At 35.6% G+C, this 21,344-nt stretch overlaps 1 protein-coding gene across 1 annotated transcript in view; it reads right to left on the reverse strand.

Moving 5' to 3' along the window:
* Isha (Insulator su(Hw) mRNA adaptor) overlaps nucleotides 1–21,121 on the reverse strand; it is a 314,370-nt gene extending 293,249 nt beyond the window's left edge. The window contains exon 1 of the mRNA XM_090409621.1: nucleotides 20,986–21,121. Within this exon, the coding sequence (XP_090265747.1) occupies nucleotides 20,986–21,015 (30 nt within the window). The 5' untranslated portion in view covers nucleotides 21,016–21,121. The remainder of the gene's footprint in view (nucleotides 1–20,985) is intronic.
* Nucleotides 21,122–21,344: the final 223 nt, after the last annotated feature.

A 21,344-nucleotide genomic window follows, 5' to 3' on the forward strand; every position in this document is an offset into this window, starting at 1 on the left:
AGGAATTGTTAGAAGAGGCAAAACTAAAAAGCAAGAAGGTGAAGATTGTAAGTCTCCTACCATGCTATGATAGAGGTGAACTGAGGAGGAAGGCGTTGAATCTATACGTAGAGTGTACAAAAGGAATGATGTAGGATGTATGGATCTGTAGTCTGTGTCTGACAGAAGGATTTGTACAACACTGATGGACTGCATCTAAATGGCTATGGTGTTAGGTGTCGAGAGAGAGAGAGAGCTTTGTTCACCGAGCATGTTGAAGCACAATTTCTGGGAAACTTCAGCAATTAGGGTGGAACCCAAGTGAGTTTTGTGTGAAGGCACCCATGAAGCGAGTGAGTGTGAGAATGGCCAAGTGAGGAATCTAGTCTCTCAAGCAAAAATATTGAATAGGGTAATCAATTCAGAAAGTAAAGGTGGGTGGGTGATAAAAGGGGTGCTGCAGTTTCTATATACTAATGCCAGAAGTATCAGGAACAAGCAGGAGGATTCTCTGGCATTGGTTAATGCAACCTCACCAAAAGTTATAGGCATTAGTGAGACTTGGCTAACAGCAGATGATGTAGTTAAGGGATAGAATGTGAACGGTTTAGTATTTTCAGGGAAAATAGGATGGGGAGTGGGAACTGCTGATAACAAATAAATTGCAGCTAAAAAGAATGGGAGAAAGGCAGGAGGGCACCTGTTCATTTGAAGCAGTCTGGTGTGAGATTAAGGCCAATAAGACAAAATATACAGCTGGTTATTGCTATATGCTATGGGGTTCGACAGATGACCTAGAAGACAAGCATCACCAAATTAGTAAAATGAATACAGGTCAGAGTGATTATTATGGGGGGACTTCAACTATGAAGGAAATAGAATTTATACATCAACTAAGAGATAAATATTTTAGGCATAATGCGATGGAGGGGACTAGATGTGGGAGAATATTGAACCTGGTCATAGGATCAGAAGAGCCATCTATAACCAAGATGACCACATTGCTCTGATTGGTGAAAGTAACCATGCAGTCTTGAGTTGGGAGATTGTAAAACATGAGGAATGTTCTGTCAAAAAGGGATGTATGTATGTAGAACTACAAGACAGATGATTATGTATGAAGATGAAGAAGCTTAAATGTGTCATAGCATAAAACACTGCAGGATAAGGATGTTAGTAGTGCATGGGATATAGTTACGGGTTATCTAGAGGAAGCAATATTAAATTGTATATCTAAGGTAAGGAGGATTAATCAGATAGGAGTTAGATGGATGAGTAATAATTATGCACACACTGTAGAAGAACAAAATGCTGTGGAGAATATATAAAGAGAAAATTGACCAGTAAACTCATGAACAGTACAATTCTCAGGCAAGAAAGATGACCAGCACGGCAAGGAACGCAAACTCAGATTACAAGAAGAATCTAGCCAATAAGGGCAAGGAAATTCCAAAAAGTTCTTTTGTTGTGTGTCCGAGGTCAATCCATAGTCAAGAGGAAAAAAAGAATGACTATGGACTGACCTCTGACTTGGCTCTTTAATTAGTCTCAGCTCTAGTAGTGTTTTCAGGAAGTGAAAAGAGAGCAAAATAATTCCCTTGCAGGCTGCAGTAGCAAATTACAGACCAACTAATATCTAGGGCAAGTACTAGAAAAATTGGTAAAAAAGAGAATTCAAGAATAGGTAGTTAAAAATATGAGGATCAACATGAGTTTGTGAAAGGTAGGTTTTGCCTTAGTAATTTACTAACTGTTTATTATTGAGTAACACCTGGATTGGATAAAAGAAATGCTTACATGATGGTTTTGCAAAGGGATTTGACAGAATACCACATGGAACTCTGCTACACAAATTAGAACAAATGGGGATGGACATGACATCGATTAAGTGAATAAGAGGGTGGATGCTGGACAAATATCAAAAAGTGGTATATAGAGGGATATAATTAAGGCAAAAATGGTGACTAGTGCCGTGAAGCAAGATTCAGTGCTGGGACCATCGCAGTTTAATTTTTACATTAATGATATGAGAAATAACTTGAAAGGAAATATTCCATTGTTTACTGATGATGCAAAATTAGGTAGAGTAATACTTAATCAATGCAATATGGAAAGCTTGCAGAAGGATTTAATTAGGCTCTCAGTATAGGAAAAAGATAATAGGTACCATTTTAATGTGGAGAAATATAAAGTTATGCATTTTGGGAAAAACAGATTACAAGCTATGTATCACATTGATGGTACTGTACTCCAGGAAATCGATGAAGCTAGAGATAAGATTACTTGGCTATTGAAGAACACATTAACATGTAGAGATAAGGAAGTTATTCCTTTTTTTATAAAGCCTTGATATGCCTACATCTGGATGACTGTGCTCAAGTCTGGTCTGAAGTTTCTTGGGGATGAGGAAACAGGGGAGAGGATTCAAAGAAGAGTGACCAAGATGGTAAGTGGCCTGTAGAATGTTCCCTATGAGATTAGATTGAGGGTGTATGGATTACAGAAGTTGGTTGACAGGAGAAAAAGAGGGGATATGATAGAAACATTTAAGTTGCTTAAAGAGTTTTATAGGATTGATGCAGGGGGAAATGTTTCAGCACTTGGCTAGAGGGAGCAGAACAAGGGATCATCCCTGGAAGTTGAATAAAGGTGTAGTTAATAAGGGTGTGAGAACTAGATTCTTTGCTTGGAAAGTTGTGAATGAGTGCAATTGGTTACCAGTCAGTTGTGAGTTCTTTGTCTGTTAATGAGTTCAAGGAGAAGTATGATAGATTGTGTGGATACACTGAGTCTCCTGTAATGAGTTGGACTAAATGGAGGTGACTTATAATAATAATAATAAATTATTAGGTAAAGCAGGAGTTTAATTTTTGTACTTATTTTCTTACAAAATTAAAGTTTTTCTTTAAAATGTGACTGCTCGGATTAATTAATAAATAATAAATATGTTAAAGATACCAAGCAATTTCATAAACTTGGTTTCAATCATTTTTTCCAAAGCAAGCAAACAAACAAGCAAGTCAAGTTTGTGTCTGAAGTATTTTCAGGTCTGAGGCAACTCATGGTAAAGGTGAAATAAGCTCTGATCACTTTCTTTGGTATCTCCCATAATGAAAAGCACATCTCCTTGCAGACATGTATGATGCTATGCATTAAGGGAAGGGCCATTACCCAGACTGGTTTCGACCTTTATTGAGGTCTCGTCAGTGGGAGCCAGACCCCGAGATGCCAAGGTTGAAGGTAATGCAGAACTTCAAAATTTTACCTAAACAAGTTGCCGCAAGGTGCTTTGACCTTATTAAATAAAAATCTCAGGATGAGAGAAAGACATAGAAAGTTTTTTACCTCTGACCTGAAAATACTTCAGGTACAAACTTGACTTGCTTGTTTGCTTACTTGAGAAAAAAGGATTAAAACCAAGTTTATAAAATTGCTTAGTATCTTTAACGTATAGTATACCCATAATTGTTACTTCTGCATAACTGCAATCAAAACAAACTCACAGCCTTAGTCAACTCGATCATTTTACTGATTGAGACAAACTTAAGTAGCCAATGGGGGTTGCTGCTTTTTTTACTAAGTAGCTATGGATTAGAATCCTCATACTGGCATGAATGCTTATGAAAATATTTAGAAGAATAGATGAATTTGGTTTTGTAAATAGCATATTGAAAGGCAATCACTTAGTTTATGGGAGACTTGAAAAAACATGTTAGTCTTATCTCTGATGTTAATTACCCTACAATAGCATATTATAGATTTACAAACTTCTTTTATGTCCACAGCAGACATAAAAAAAAGTGCTTCACCTAGAAGGCATGTGTCCTCATAGTCCTCCCTATATTTTATTCCCTCAAAAAAAAAAAAGATATTAGCCACTTCGAGAGGAATAATATATTATTCCGTGTGTTATAAAACAACTTTAACAAATTCCTCTTCAAGAGGAAATGTAATCAGTACAATCTCTATCTGAAATCAGAAAAAGACCATTTTGATGGCCTGAAAGACAATATTTTTGTTTTCATACTGTTCAAAATTTGTATCATGAACAGTATGGAACACCCTAAAACAAGAGCGAATGCACAAAGCAGTTTTGAATTCAGGACACCATATTATTATCTCCTTTCTGATTTTTTTAAGCAGACATAACAGAAGACATTTGTCTTAATTTTTTTTAAAACTGTGGGTGTAAAAGTTTCCAGGAAATGGTGCGAGAGCAGTGCTCAAACACAGAAGTCTGGAAGGATTGTCTGTTTTCCTGCTTGCTGAAGAAGGAGCATCAACTTGTAGCAATGCTTTTGCAATTTCTACGCTGTAATCTAGATATGTTCTTCTTCCTTTCTGGTAATAGGCCTAGTGGTCTGTTACAGTCTATCTTTTCAAAGGCCATTCTATATTTCTTCTCCCTTGAGGTCGATATCTCTGTACCTCTATGGGAAGTCTTCAGAAGCTTCTCATTCTTTCTGTATGCTGCCTCCATATCTCTCTCTCTCTATATATATATATATAAACATCGATCTAGCCTAAAAATAAATATCATCAAGTTCCTTCAAGATATCACCATTTCTTTTGATGTCTAGTCTATTATATCCAGCCATTTTGCACATAAATCTCATTTCAGAATCAGTCTTATTCTATCTGCTCAAGAGAAGAGGTCACAGGGTACTAGATCTGGGCTGCAGGGAGGGTGTTTAATCTCCTGGAAGCCACAGTCCTTCATTGCAGCCGTCGCAACAATAGACTGGATCATGGTCGTGAAGCAGGCAAATACCATGACTCAGCATTCCCCGTCTTTTCCTCTTATGGTATCGCACAATTTGTGCAGGAGTGAAGCAAAATATTCTACATTCATGGTGGTATTCTTTTCCTTGATGTCAATCAAGAGAATTCCCTGGCAGTCCCAAAAGATTGTTGCCATGACCTTCTTCCTTCTTCGTGGCCTTGGCCTTTCTCGGCATGGCTTTGCCTAGTTTGCGACACTCCATGGAATCTCTTTTAGTAAGAGGATCATAATAAAGGACCATGATTTCATCCTCAATGACAATGAATTCCAGCACTTCTCTCTGATTCACTTCGCAAAGCTCTAAAAACTTCCATGAACAGGTCACATGATGCTCCTCCTGAAATGAAGAGAGAAGTCAGGGCGCCTAACTTGCACTGACTTTCGTGCTGTGAAGCTTCTCGTGAATGATGCAAACGACAGTTGTTATAGAAAGCCTTTATATATACCGAGATGATGAGATATATATACTCAGCAAGCCCCAACTGCTGAGATTCCTTTGAGTTTCAGCTGTCTATCAGTGAACGGTTCCTCCTCAACAAGAGACATTGTCCTCAGTCTTCACTTCCACAGGCTGACCATCACGAGGATCATCTTTAATGCTCTCTCTCCAGGCAAAACTGCTTAGCCCATCATTCAGGGTGGAATATGAAGGAGAGACTTTCACACAAACATCATCAAATTGCCGTTTCATAGCACTTGGAGAAAGCCATTCTTTGGTGAAAAACTATCACAGTGCAGTACTCAATTTTTAACATTACAGCCACTAAGCATGCCACATGTTAGTCAAACAAGTGCCTCCAAATGAATGATGCAGGTAGAGAGCTGAAACCATAATAAAATTGGTGCGAATTTTGTATGTCAAAAAACTTTTGGAACCTACCTTGTAAGTGGCAGCCTAGACATTTGAATGTATTAACCTGTTCAATAATATCATTGTTGATACAAATTTTGCTTCTAATTGGGTCTTGGCCTTTAAATGCCATGACGTCGGTTTTGGAAGTGGAGATTTCCATATTGCATGTTTCTGCTGTCTGCATGGTTAGCCTAGTGGTGCTTCGCAACCATATGCCTGGAGAAGGAGTGTCTTAGGTTCAATTCCCGTCGATGACGTGAGGAGCTTAAAGATCTTCCTCAGCAATAACCAAGTCAGCCGGTCTTGGGTGTGGACAACAGCCCCCCCCCCAGTTTATCTGGAGTTTTTCATCCCGCAAGCAGGCAAACTGGGCCCATGAACACACACACACACACACACGGATCACAGTCACAAATATCGCCCTTAGGGGGATGCAACAGAGGAGTGGCAAACAGCTGCATTAATATGCCAGTAACCCCATCATTAGGAGGGAGACTCAACACGTCCTAGACAGATGAGAAGGATAGGATAGGATGTTTTTGCTATTTCATTTAATGAAAAGCTGCTCACTGTAGTGAATTTTCGCTACTTTCAATTAGATCCTAATCGTCAGCGAATAAAATTGTACCAATGTTGGTGTAATCATTTATGTGAATGCCAAAATTGGTTGCTTCCATCCACTCTCTTATATTATTATTAATATAGATATTAAAGAGGAGTGGCAATAGACTTCACCCTTGTTGGACACCTGCATTTACGTTCTGTGATTGAGATTTTTGTGCAGCTATCTTTATTTTAAATTTGGTTATTGTTTTATATATAACTCATTTGAAATAGGTTAGGAATGTTGTCATCTCTTAAAATTTCCAGTAGCTTATTATGATTGTCTTTATTAAAGCCTTTTTATAATCGACGAATAACATATGGGTCTCTAAATTGAATTCTTTTATTTTTTCTATCAGGAGCTTGAGAACGAAAAAGGCGTCAGTGCAGGATCTGCCTTTACTGAATCCGTTTTGTTCCTCCTCTCCCAAAATATTTTCATATTTGGTTAATTTAGTCTTTTAGAGATTTGAATATATTTTATATCCAGTGTTTAAAAGGCTAATGCCTCTATAGTTTCAACATTCATTAATATTACCTTTTTTGAAGATGCAGACAATCATAGCATTTTGCCAGTTTTCTGGTGGTAGTTGGCCATTTACAATCTTATTCATGAATTCTAGTAATTTGTATCTGAAGCTGTCTCTAGAGCATTTGAAAAGTCCATGATGATACCATATTCTCCTGGTCTTCCATGGTTATTGCATTATTTAAGTGTCAACTCTAAATCTTCCAGGATCAAGGAATCCGTTGAATTATTTGCAGATAACGGTTCTGAGAGTGTGTTGTCATTAATTGTCCATAATTCTTTATATTTAAGCCAGTCCTCCAAAGGTATGGTATTGATCTTGATCAATAGGTTATTATTCATGTGTCTTAGAAATTTATATGTTTGGTGTTTGAGGTTTATCAATATTGTTTTCTAAATTGGTAACAAAATTGTTCCATTGAACTCCATCTTTTAAGTATTTCTCTTTTTGCTATTGCACTTTTGTGTTTATATTCAATTTCATCCTCTATTTTGTTTATGCTTAATCATTTTTATAGGCCTTCCTTTTTTCATCTATGATTTTCCTGATTTCTGGGTCCCAGTTACGAAGACCTTTTTTTTTCTTCTTGTCCAGTGTTTTTTCCTTCTCAAGATTTCCTGGGCTGAACTCCTAAAATATTGCAGAGATGATTCCACTCTTCATTAACAGATTCATCTGAGGGTAGTTGCTGTAATTTTTCCTGTATTTTTTGCTGGTTTTCTTTTATCAGAGTCAGATAATGAGCTGGCTTTGAACCTAAGTTCTTGGTTGTCTAATGGATAATAGTACTTAATCCATCTTTGGAGGAACTGTACTGATGTCACACATAAATAATGATCTGATTCAGTTTCAAAACCTTGAAAAGACTAACATCAAGAATGAATTTACCTATTTTATTATTTGCTATTGTATAGTCTAGAATAGATTTTGATCCTCTTGCTGTAACGTTCCTAAATTCTGTGAATTTATGAACATCTTTGTGTTTGAGCATATGTCAAGGTAGACATATTTTGCTTGTACAGGAGGAAAGTGCTCCAAATAATAAAATTTAATATATGTCCAAACACTTTCTTTGAAATAATTTTTATTTCCTCATTACAAAGTAAAATGATAGCTACTGATCACACATGTAGACTCCACCCATAGTGTCGTATCCATATAACAGCAATAGGTTTATCTCTTTTGAAACCATGCTTCTCCATGGATGGATAGTGTAGCAGGGAAGACAGCAGAAAAACATCTTTGTCTTTCAACATAGTGCAAAGACTTTCTCGCTGGTAAGCTCGAATTTTCCCCTTCAACAGTTTTCCTGATGCCAGATCTGGAGGCATGTCTCACCTTTTTTGCATTTATAGTACAATAATTATATATACAACGCTATAAAAGCAAAACAACAAGTTTAGGACACATATAGTAGTTATCATTCTAACTCAGCAACCTTTCCCCAGAAAGATCTGTCTAGTAACTCCATTATTACACACATCAATAAGGGAAAATCCGAATATTTATGATGCTTGAATACACTCTGCTTTCCCATATAAGGTTTGCGCTTTGCAATGCATAAATTTACCTCATACTTTGCTTTCTTTTGGGGAATATACTGCTTACATTTCAATCTGCCATTGAATGGTATAAGGCTTTTATCAATACTTGTGTCTCTCTCAGCAATGTATAGTGATTTAAATTTGCAACAAATATTCATAAGAAAATCATAAATTTTGTTGAGGACTGAGCAAGGATGTGTTATCTAATCATATTCCTTATTATTCTAAATATGCAAATACTTCACAATGAGACTGAATTGTTTTTCAGTCTTAACATCACGAAACATGTTCAGAATCCATTCTGTAGACCAATACTTTTTAAGAGTGGGCATTTTTTTCCATGATACCTTGCACAATCAAAAGTGCTATAAATGTAAGTAACATGTTTATACCTATTGGGCTCCAAAGTGTACTGCGAGAATGCACTATACTCAACTTGATGTTGGCAAGCATAAAGGTAAGTCTGTTATATTATAAAGGAAAGAATATTGTCTAGAAAGTCTGAAGGAAGTCTAAAATGTTGCTGTGTCAAAGTCTTCAGTAATTCCTGGCTTGCCTATGAATGGAAACTGTGGACAAGCTAGTGGTGTTTAGTGACAATCACCCATCTTCTGCACAACAAGACAAACTGCAGGCAAAATCGCTATCTTCAGAGCTAGAAAAAATTCCCTCATTGTAATTAGTTTTTCTGCATCTCCAAAACTTTCCTTTTTTTACCCCAAATGTTACTGCTGCTTGCCATCTCAGAAATGAATTGTGTCTTAGATATACTTGCTAATATTCCTTTCTGCTCAAGTAACAGGCTGTTAGCCATTTCTTGGGAATTTTAGTTAACACAAACTATCAAGAAATGGCTGAATACCTGCAGGAATTTGTTTTTTTTTAAATTTTCTGAGTGATTAGCAGATATTCAAAACATTTTATTCTGATATTGCTTTTGTAGGATGACAGTTTTTCAATTACCCAATATCACATAATTTCCTGATTTATAATAATCAGGAAATAATATATAAATGAGAAAATATACAAAATTTGTTAATTTATAATAATCACAATTTAATTTCTGTGTTGGAAAACTAAGTTATCTGGTATAATTACTTGGGAAAAATAACGAAATCAAACAAAAACAAGGTGCAGCTATGTTACCTAGCAGTTTTTGTTTGTGATATTTTTTATTTTTTTTGGGAGGAAGGGGAGGTAGCTATCAAACGTGAAATACAATTTTAGTTCTATTATGAAAAATTTGGAAATGAAATTTCACTTTTTACACATGCATCTATGCACATTTTGAATAATAAACTATAGGGAAAGTATCACTACTTCAAAACTGCTGCATAATATCTAAACTAGCATAAGATGTGAACATAAGTTAACTTCATAACCATTGTTTATTTTAATTTGTAATGAGCAATTCGAGGAAACTACTGATAATTGTTATAAAGATTAGGCATTATGTGATGTGATTCAAGATTACGTATAGTTCTCTATAAAGCAAAAATCGTACAAGTGCAAACTTTCAAGCAATCTATGAACTAATCTTCAAACCAAGATTATGAATTAAAAATAAAGAAAACTTAGTTTGGAACAGATAGAGACTGTATTTTTTTTTTTTTTTTAAGATTTGAATTTTCATTAATTTATAAAATAACTGTGACAAAAATAACTATCTTGAATCGGGTTCTGGGAGAATAAAATGTATTGGCAACTAAGATAGTTATCAAAAAAAAAAAAAAATTTATGGCATTAGTCTTACAAGATGATACAATTTTTAAGGGAAGTATGAAAGAATCTCTTATTTTCTACAGGCATTAAAAGCTATAATTATAAATAATTATAAAATAAAAGTAGCAGAAAAAATAAATATAACTTGTAGATATTTGGTCTAATATAACTAAGATTCCAGTTACGGAGCAAACAGCAAGTAACTGCGTTTCTTGCTATAGGAACATAGCTATTTTTTTTTTTTTTTGAAGGTTTATTTTTCACTTGGTTAGAGTATAATAAATTTAGTTTAATCCTTTATCCAAGTCTGCGCAAACAAAGTTTGCGCCTGAAAGTATTTTCAGGACTGGGGTAAGGTGGTACAACACCAGGGCAACTCGTTGCAAAGGTGGAGCAAGCTACCAACATTCCTATCTTGGTATCTCCTATAATGCAAAACACATCTCCTTGTGGATATGTCTAATGTTATGCATTAAGGGAAGGGCCACTACCCAGACTAGTTTCGACCTTTATTGAGGTCTCTTCAGTGGGAGCCAGGCCCAAGTGGAGATACCAGGCAGAAGCATTAGCAGGTCATCTCTACCTATAGGAGTTGCCAAATGGTGTGCCACCCTTTTTTAATAAATTACTCTGGATTTAGAGAAAGATGTTGAAGGTTTATTTTTCACTTGGTTAGAGTATAATAAATTTAGTTTAATCCTTTATCCAAGTGTGAGCAAACAAAGTTTGCACCTGAAAGTATTTTCAGGACTGGGGTAAGGTGGTACAACCCCAGGGCAACTCGTTGCAAAGGTGGAGCAAGCTACCAACATTCCTATCTTGGTATCTCTTATAATGCAAAACACATCTCCTTGTGGATATGTCTAATGTTATGCATTAAGGGAAGGGCCACTACCCAGACTAGTTTCGACCTTTATTAAGGTCTCTTCAGTGGGAGCCAGGCCCAAGTGGAGATACCAGGCAGAAGCATTAGCAGGTCATCTCTACCGAAAAATACTTTCAGGTGCAAACTTTGTTTGCTCACACTTGGATAAAGGATTAAACTAAATTTATTATAGAACATAGCTATAGTATGTACACAAGGTAATCTGGTTAAGTGTTCTCATGAAGAATTATCACACCTTCTAATGGACATGACAGCCAAGTGCACTTCTTATCTATATTCTTTCAACAGGTAGTATAAATAGTATCCAGATTTTGCTGGCCATATATGTCCAAGCTTAGGGAGATTAAGGAATGGCAAGTAGGAGAGGGGTGGAGTGGGGGGGGGGGAAGTACTACTAATGATAGAGGGATTAGATCCAACTAGAATAGAGATCAAATCCCAAATGATAGTGCTAATGCGAGGAATCCAGGCAATGAGTTTGAAACTTTATGGTGTGAAAAGAGGTTAATAGAACTAAACACAGTTCTATTAACCTCTATGCTGCTATAGGCTAATATCATCTGAAGGAGTGAACTGCACAGACAGGATATTATTATTATTATTCGTGACACCTCCAAGGAGTCCAAAGACATGTATACAAGTAGTACTATCATAGGTGATTTCGACTATGGGATATATACCAGACAGAGGAAAAAGCATGCAAGATGAGGGAAATAGAATTTGTAGTTAGTGAAAGATAGCTACCTTAAACAGTGCAAGACAAAAGTGACTTCTCGAGCAAGAATATTGTATCTAATAATAGTATCTGAGAATCTTGGCTGGCTAAGAGATGAAATAGCCATGATGAGGAAAGCAAAAATCAGTTAGCCTCAGAAGGAAGGGAAATCCAAGAAATTTTTTTGCTGACTGATTAGTAAAAGATAAAAGTGACCATGGGAGAATAACTTCTGTTAATGCAAAAGATAGAAAAATGCCAGGTGCCTTAAGATGTTAATAGGCAAGTCATTAACTGATCACTCATGCAAGGTATACATTCCAGGCAGAAAAAAATCAGATATCAGAATGCTGAGGTGGAACTTGATGAAATTGGATACAAGTGAATGAGTTGGAAACATTAACACTATTCCTTGAACTTGAATTAAACACAGACATGAGATTAGAAGAACAGCAAGGGTACTAAAGGAATGAGCAAAGAATTAGCATGGCCTCAGACAAAGCTAATAAACTAGTCAAAATATGAACATAATTCCTAATAAGTGGAAGGAGGGCAAGATAATTTCATTATACAAGGAGTGCTTAAGTGTCAAAGGTGGATAATTGGGAGACGTAGCTTCAGGAATGCAGAGAACTGACCAGGACTGCTTACCTATTATCCAATCCTACTTTCTTGTGATGCATCAATTAGTTATCTACTTGGATACAAATGAACGAAGATGGACTGGCAATTTGGGATTTAACTGACCAAATTTTCTTATTGACTTAAACCATAATGCAAAATGATTGTACAACATGACCAAATTTCACACTGGCTGGAACATTACTAGTTTAAACAAAGTCACCAATAGCAAAGTGAGTTACTGGAATAAATCCTAACGCAATCAGTAGAGCTGAAGATTGGCACAATCAGCATAAGAAACATTAACAAAATTAGTAGCAAAAAACAGGCGAGATCTTTCCAAGCAACCATGAGTTGCCTCAGTCCTAAAGATACTTCAGGTGCAAACTTTGTTTGCTTACACTTTGATAAAGGATTAAACTAAATTTATTATAGTCTAACCAAGTGGGAAAAAACATCCAACATCTTTCTCTAAATCCAGAGTAATTTAATAATAAGGTGAGACACCTTTTGGCAACTCGTATAGGTAAATATGACTTCCGCATTGCTTCCACCTTAGATAACCACTCTTGGTCTGGCTCCCACTGACGAAACCTCAATAAAGGTCGAAACCGGTCTAGTTAGTGGCCATTCCCTTAATGCCATTCCCATTATAAATGTCTGCAAGGAGATGTGCTTTGCATTATGGGAGATACTAAGACAAGGAGTGATGAAAGCTTGGTCCACCTTTACCACGAGTTGCGTCAGTCCTAAAGATACTTCAGGTGCAAACTTTGTTTGCTTACACTTGGATAAAGGATTAAACTAAATTTATTATAGTCTAACCGAGTGGAAAAAACCTCCAACAACAAACACAATATGTTATATTCTGGCAAAAAATGATCATGGAAAAGTTGCAGCTACTATATTTAACACTAAATACAAATAAAAGTTTCTTGAATGACAGACATATCGAGCAGAGTGATGTGAGCAAATATCAGAATGGAGAAATGGACAAAGAAACATATGCCTGTGGCTCCACAAAAGGTTCAAAGAAAGAAGCAGAGGATTTTTTGAGTCATTAGAGCAGAAAGCTGACAAAGAAAATTTAAAAACTGGTCTTTGTTGGAGATCTAAACAGCAAAGAAAATGAATACCACCAACCACATAGAAAAGTTTCAAGAAATAGAGAAAAGGGCAAAGCTAATAATAACGGTAAATATCGCCTGGATTTAGCTCAGGATAGTGACCAACCATTACTAACACCACATTCCAAAATAAAGATGGGCACAAATTCACATGGAGAGAGGATGCAAGAAATAAGAAGTCTCTGACTAATGTATTGTTCATAAGTTAATGTTTTCCTAATAGTTCAGGACAGAATAGTATACAGAGATTTCAAAATAAACAGTGATGATTTAATTTTCAGCAAGATAAAACTGTTGTATTGAAAAGAAGAGTGTGCAAGAAACTTTTAAAATGAATCAAAGATGAGCAGCTTTCAAAGGTGAACTGTAGATTAAAATACACAAAAATTATTCAAAAAATGTAAAAGGAACCAGGCCTTGGAGACTCAAAGTGGCAAATCCTGAAAAAGATGTATTCAGCCAGAGAGCCATGAAATGAACATGTCTACAAGAACAGAAAAATCAGAACTCCATGGTGAACCCAGATTAAAGAGGCAGTCAAGGAAAAGAAGAATGCATATAGAAAGTTTCTGGTTAGTAAGTCATTTTTGTTGCTCTTAGAGAAAAAATGTAAGAAAGTGAAGCACTATGTAAAATTAGCTAGTCAAAAAGATTGATAAACGAAAAAAGAGCAGTGACAGCATAATGATAGAAAACACTCAACAGGAATGCAATCAGAAATAAACATCAATACTTAAAGCAAAAAAAAAAAAAAAAAAGCCATCAAAAAACTTGAAATGTGGAAAGGCAGTTGGAATAGATATTTGACTAGAAATGTCCAAATATAGATGTATAAAAGTTTTACAGTGGCTAAACTGCAATTATGCAATGTAGCCACTAGTGAAAACCTGGTCAGAGGGCCAATTCCAGATTGGAGTATAGCTCTAATTTTTATTATTATTCATGACACCTCCAAGGAGTTTGAAGACTCATCGCAGGAGGACACCTATTGTACAACTCTCCATCACCACCACTATACCGATCCTCTACTACCAATCATCTCCATCAACCGCCCACCACAACTAATATTTTTTGTCTGTAAATTGTGTGTGTTCTGAAGGGCCGATTTGTCTGTATACAGGATGAAAAACCAGAGTTTCCAGGAGAAAAAACCCTGCTACCCTGCTATTTTTAGTACCTATCTATTATTATTATTATTGAATGAGCACCTCCATTGAGTCTGAAAACTCATTACAGGAGACCCAAACTATACATACAAGGTGGACATAAAATAACTTTCCCTCTTTGGAGGCATCTATAGCTAAAACCAATAAACAGAATGAGACCAAATTTTATATTGAGACATGGGGAGATGATTTCTGTGAAAAAAAAGATTTAGTACCAAAAGCTGCCGATGGGGGAAATTTTGGCGCTGGCAGAGCTGAAAGCAGTCAAATATTTGCAGTAAACACATGTAAAAAGGAATATGCAAATTTTAATGTGCGTACATGACAGCAGTGCCACCAATTCCACTAAAAAGGGATTGGGAACGTTCAGTCAGTTATTCGAATGACTGACGAATTGTGCTCAATATATGTCCTACCTTGCCTCAGCATGCTTTACTTGTTAAGTTGTTTTACCTTAAACAGTACAATGCTGTAGCGGCCCTTCGGGACTGTACAGGTCCTATGTACAGTCAGTTCTTTCCAACGGCATGGCCACCTTGATCCCCAGATATCACTCCATGTGACTTTTGGCTGTGGGGGGTATTTGAAATCCATTGTGTATGTTGGTGGCATTCCCAACTTGCATGTCTTGAAAGAGAACTTAAAATAGGCTGTTATGAACATCCAATCCAACTCCTTATGCTCAGCTGTAGAACATGTCGCACATTGGATGCAATTTGTTGTACACAAGAAAGGTCAGCACATTGAAAATTGTGTATATGGTCCAGGGGACACTGATTCTGATGAATAAAACATTATTTCCAGCGAGTTCAATCACTACATTAATTTCTGTATCTCTCGCAAGTTGTTGTGTTAGTTTAATTATTATTATTATTATTATCATTGTAATGCGGCACATATCCAGCTGGAATGAGTGACGCGGCTGTCACTTACACTGTTGAAATGTTATTATTCTATTGTATCTGCCTTTAATGTAATTATCCACCTTGTTTTTGGCTCTGGCAGTGTCAAAATTTCCCCTATCGGCGACTTTTGGTATTAATTTTTTTTTTTTTTTTTTTTTTTTGCAGAAATCATCTCCCCCATGCCTTCAAAAAGTCTCAATATAAAATTTGGTCTCATTCCGTTTATTGGTTTTAGCTATACATGCCTCCAAAGAGGGAAAGTTATTGTATGGCCACCCTGTACAACCTAGCATACCTCTCCTTTTTTCCATTTTCATATTTATCCCACACACAAAAGACAGCAGAGCCTATACCAAACAGATGCCATGTGGGGATGGGGTCAGGAATACAGTTATGCTGATATTCTTCTTGAAATGTTGAAGATCGTAATTCTTTGAAAATGCTTCATGAAAGACTGTTCCACAGAACTGAGGTAGAAGGAATGAAAGATGACTGGAAGTAGCAGATTCAGTTAGTACGCAGTTTGACAGTAAAAGGATGCTAAGCAGGTGTAGTATGAGTTCCTGTATATCTGGAAGGAATATGAGACAACGGATGCTAGTTCTGCTGGACAATGGACATGGAAATATCTGTAGAAGAGACAATGCAGAAACTTATCTATGAGATAGTGGCTAAAGTCTTTAAGAGAAGTGTCATTTATCAACTGGACTGCCCTTTTTTGAGCATCAAGAATTTTTAAGGTCTTAGGTGCAGCACCTCATATATGAAAGCAGTATTCCTATGTTGGTCAGACTTGTACAGAGTGAATAACTGTTCAGCACAGAAGTACTGTCTCGACCAGAAAACGATGCTAGGATTTTTGGAAGCTGGTGATACTATAGAAATGATATGCCTGTGCCAGGAAAAGTTTGGAGTAAGAGTCAGTATGAGAGGAGAGATTATTCAGAGATTAAAAAAAAGCAGAGATCTGAGATCTTTTTTATAGGAAAAACAAACAAAATTACATTTTAAAAACAGTGAAGTTGACTAGGTTGCTTTCACTGCAATCAAGGATACTGTGAAGATCAGTGTTCACAGCACTTTTTATAGATGATCTTGAAGCATGAAAAGTTTGAACACTGCAAGGCCTGTCATATGAGTAGGATGAGTGATGTGAAATGTGCTATTAGCAGCGAAACTATGAATAGGGTGGGTGAAATGACAGAGCCCTGAGGGATACTGGCACTGACAAGAAAATCTGAAGAGAGAACACATCCAGGATTCCATATACACAAGGACAAAAGCAGTTCAAATGATGGCAACTTGTTGAGAAAAGCCCTCAATGTCAGATACAATTCAAAAAAAGCCTTGGAGATGTCAAGAGCAACAGCATGGGTTTCTCGAAACCCTTCCATGGAATGGATCAAAATGTAAGTGATGGCCAGATCTCCAGTGGATCTGGAGTGGCAAAATCCATACTGGTGCTCACTAATTAGCAGTTGTCAAAGTGTTGAAGAATCTGACTATTGAAAAACTCCATTACTTTAAACAAAACAATAGGTCAATAGCTTGATAGTTGTATGTGAGCTTTCTTCCATGAAGAGAGTGGATGCAAGCTGAGTACAGTTTAGTGAACAGATGATAGATAATAGGCGTTAGTTCAAGAGAACATCTCTTGAGCACAATGGGTGGAATTCCATTAGCTGCCTTATAGTATCTAAGTTATTCAAGATTGTGATGTTTTTCTGGAGGAAGATCACATATAGCATGAGATGCAATGTTCTAAGCAAAGGAGGTAATTTGCCATGGTCATCTATGTAGAAGTTGGAAGAGGAAAAATAAAGCCAAGACCCTTGTCACCAAGATGATGTCTTTAGATGATGTTACAATGCTGCCATAAGAGTGAGATAAAGGAGGAAGAACAGATGGACAAAAAGCTGTGCATGACTTCTTTGGCAAGGGACCAGAAGGCATGACTGCTAGTGGCACAAGCAGCAAGTTTTCTACATTTATCCTTGTTGAATTCAGACTTTGTCCTTTTAATAGTGGTTTTACAAATGTTGCAGGCAAAAGTGTAGGTGAATTACGCTGGTGTTTTGGTCTTAAACCACTTGTAAAGGCTGTTTACTTTTCTTGGAGAGTCTTAGCACGTTTTAGAGAACCATGGTTTAGATACAAGTTAGGGAATTTGAACAGAGTTGGAAAATGAAGGTTTCCATTCCAATACATATTATTTCTGTATCAGGATCACAATAGGTATCTAGATCTGACCATGGAAAAGAGCAGTAAAAGTCAACCAAGTCCTACCAATTGGCACCAGCTTCATGCTGGTTCAATACACAAGAGTATACAAAGATTTCAAACTGGAAATGATTACTTAGTTTTGAGCAGAATAAAATTGAATATCATACTAAAAAATGTTCTAAAAAGAATCCAAGTTGAACTTTCAGGAGGTGAATTGTAGACAAATACAAATATTATTCAAGAATAAAAAAAAAAAAAGAATTTGAAAACAGAAACCAAACTCTGGATATTCAGAAGCAGATCCAGAAGAAAACAGATTGATTAAGCAAGAAAGGCATATGATAAAGTCTGCAAGGATAGAAAAATCAGAACTATATGATGGATACAGAAAGGTAAAGGAGGCAGTCAAGGAAAATGAGAAGTTTGATAGCAAATTAGAGAAAAAGCAATGTGTAAAACAACAAGCAAAACAAAAGTAATGGGAAGACTTTGATAAGAACATCAGAAATAAATATCAGGAAAATGGCAAAATATTATGAAGTTGTTGGAAAAGTTTAGAAATGAAGAAAAGATTACTGTAAAAGGAATCAGATGATACAGATGACACGAAAACTGAAGATAAAGATGTTCTATGCCTGTGGTAATTATTTTTGAAAGAATGCTAAATAAAACAAGCAGTGACAGAAAACATTCAAGAGGAATGCAATTAAGATACATATCCATGTACCCACCTTGAGGTAGACATAACCATCAAAAACCAGTAATATGAAAAAGCAACCAGACTAGATATCTGATCAGAAATGCTGAAATACAGAAGAAATGTTTTACAGTGGTTACACTGCATAATTCAGAAGGGTTGGTCAGAGGGTCAAATTCCAGATGATTAGAGTAGAGCGCTCACAGTACCCACCTATAAAAAGAGAAATAAAACTGAATGTGAGACTTACAAAGGAATTTCCTTAATGAGTGTCTAATAATATTTATGTAAACATATTTGAGAATCCATCCATATGTTCACTGGCATCCACAGATGCTGTATGCTCACTCTGATGCTCGGTGATATTTGATCAAAAATGCTGAAATATAGCAGCATAAAAGTATTACAGTGGCTATACTGCATAATTCATAAGGAATGGTCAGAAGTTCCTTTTTACTTGAGAAAAGGCTTAAAAAATGTCAAAGGTCAAATAGAAGTTGTCAGGATAATGGGAATATAACAATGATCTGTATTAAGTTTTGTAGAAACACTACAAATTATATTGTATAAATGAATCCTTATATCAAGCAACATGTACTCTATATTTGCAATTCAAGTCAGCAGTCTAGAACATTACATTGAGCAAGTCCATATTTCAGTTGTAGGTCAACATGTCAGAACTGAAGGAGGTACAGTAAGATGGTTTGATGTTAAATCAGGTTCAAGACAAGGGTGTGAATTATTTCCACTGTTATTATTTATTCATCAATCTATATGAGCCACATTATGAAGATAAGTGACATTAAACCTGATATCAAAATTAGAGATGTTAAATCTCAGCTCTTTGCTTTATGCAGTGGCAGGATTTTTCAACTAAACTGAATAACTGCCTTAACAAGTTTGGTATGAAAGTCAGCAATAAAAAGAAAAAACAATGAAAATGGGTAGAGGCATTGAAAACACTTTATCCTGAATGCCAAACCTAAAGTACAAGCAAAACATTTTGCTATTTAGGTACAATTTTTAGTGAAGATTACAAATTACATTTGGAAATAGCAACAGTATTAGCAAAGCTGGTAAGGCAGGAAGTCAACTGAATAAATGTATATGGAATAAGAGAGAAATTGGTCAAAAACACTAAACTAGTCGTATACAAGACAGTATTCAAACCAATTTTAATTTACTGATCTGCGAGTTGAGTTACAAATAAAGCAGCTGATCAAAGACTAGAAACTACAGACATGAGTTTGGAGAAATATTATTAGTGGCATATCACATTAAAATTAGGATATTAGGAAAGAACTTGGGATTGGAAACATTCAGGAATGTTACCAATCCCAAGGGAAAAGCTAATCACAGGTAGTATGGCAGCTTAAACAGAATGGGAGACGAAAGGTTATCAAAACAAGTTTTTTCCTGGAATGGCAAAAAAAAAAAAAAGACCTAGAGGAACACCAAGATCTAGATGGATTGATATAGTAAGAAGTGCCTTAGAGGACAGAAATATCAGATCTGATAATATTGGAATCTTGACAAGTAACAAATTAATTTGAAGAATACTGTTGATAGGAAATTATAATTATGTAGCTTTCTTATAATATCCTGTACAACCTCTGCAGGTATATATAAGGAACTGATGATGTTGATTTAAAATAAACATGAGTAAGTAAATACACAAAAATGGTATTTCTCATAAATCAGATGTATTCAAACATTAAAATGGCAACTAGTTAATAGTGTCAAAATGACAAAATTCATAATTTTAATAAAAACTGCATCCAAATGTGTGGACATCCACACTAAAACAGTGGATCCTGAATTGTGATAAGTAAATTCTGAAAGTATAATAACGTGTCTGTATTATACAAATTAGACAACTATCAAATGCACATAACCACAAGTAGGATTATGACTACCTTTAAATAATCACAGCATATAATGATGATTAAAAATTGCGGGGAAAATTACTGTAAAAGTATAATTCTTAAAGCTTGCATGCTTTAAGTTTAACTCGATATATGAACTACACTGAAATGGGGAGAAAGAATATATAAGGCGATCAATTCAGGTAATTACTCTTTCTGAGGTACACTTCATAGCCAGTAAAAAAAAAAAAAAAAAAAGGCACCCAACAGACCACTTATAAAATCAAACAAATGGACGACATAATCTGTTAAGTGCAAATATGAAAAAAATGTATGAAAATATGAAAGTTTGACAATTCTTTGAAACATCGTTTTGTAAATAGCTTATCATCATCTCAGGACTTCGGATAACTGACGACAAAATACGAATAAAAAAAAAATCCATTCTCGTTCAATTCAACACTCATGATCATAACTGGGTTTCATTCAGCCGGTGCGTGCTACAAAGTTCCAAATACTATCGAATCATTACTTTGTAGAAAAACCCAGGCAATCGAGCAACTTTACTCTACAAAAGTTGTACTTCTATTCCAATTCGAACTCTCTGACATGTGACATACACAGAAAGAACAGCAAAGCATTTTTTTTTTTTTTTAATTGTACCTTTCATTTTACAATGAAGTGAGCTAAGTGAAATTGCTAATACGCTATCATTCCATTATAATAACATCGCGTATACATGTCTAATTTCAAAATCAATCCTTACCTCATTGGTAAATGCTCGTACAACCTCCATTATGGCAATCAAATGATTAACAATATTTATAGCAATTACTTACACAAATTTAATGTGTATTACAAACCACCATAATTTTTATCACGAACTTCAAGATGGCGTGTAATACTTTTTGGTAAATGTAGTGAGTGTATATACTCAAAAATCTCATTGGTTAACATTTAACCAATGACAAATTTTAGGCGCCATCTATAATGAAAAACATGATTATTAGATTATTAGGTGATTATTAGAAATGACAACAGTTAAACAGCCAAAGAAAACAGACAAAAAAAATATTTCGATATGTTTTCAAATCGAAATAATTTTGATGAACGTTATTATTATTA

The sequence above is a fragment of the Typopeltis vanoorti genome, chromosome 19, assembly GCF_054136105.1.
Source record: "Typopeltis vanoorti isolate ZY-2024b chromosome 19, IOZ_Tvanoo_1.0, whole genome shotgun sequence".
Lineage (NCBI taxonomy): Eukaryota > Metazoa > Arthropoda > Arachnida > Uropygi > Thelyphonidae > Typopeltis > Typopeltis vanoorti.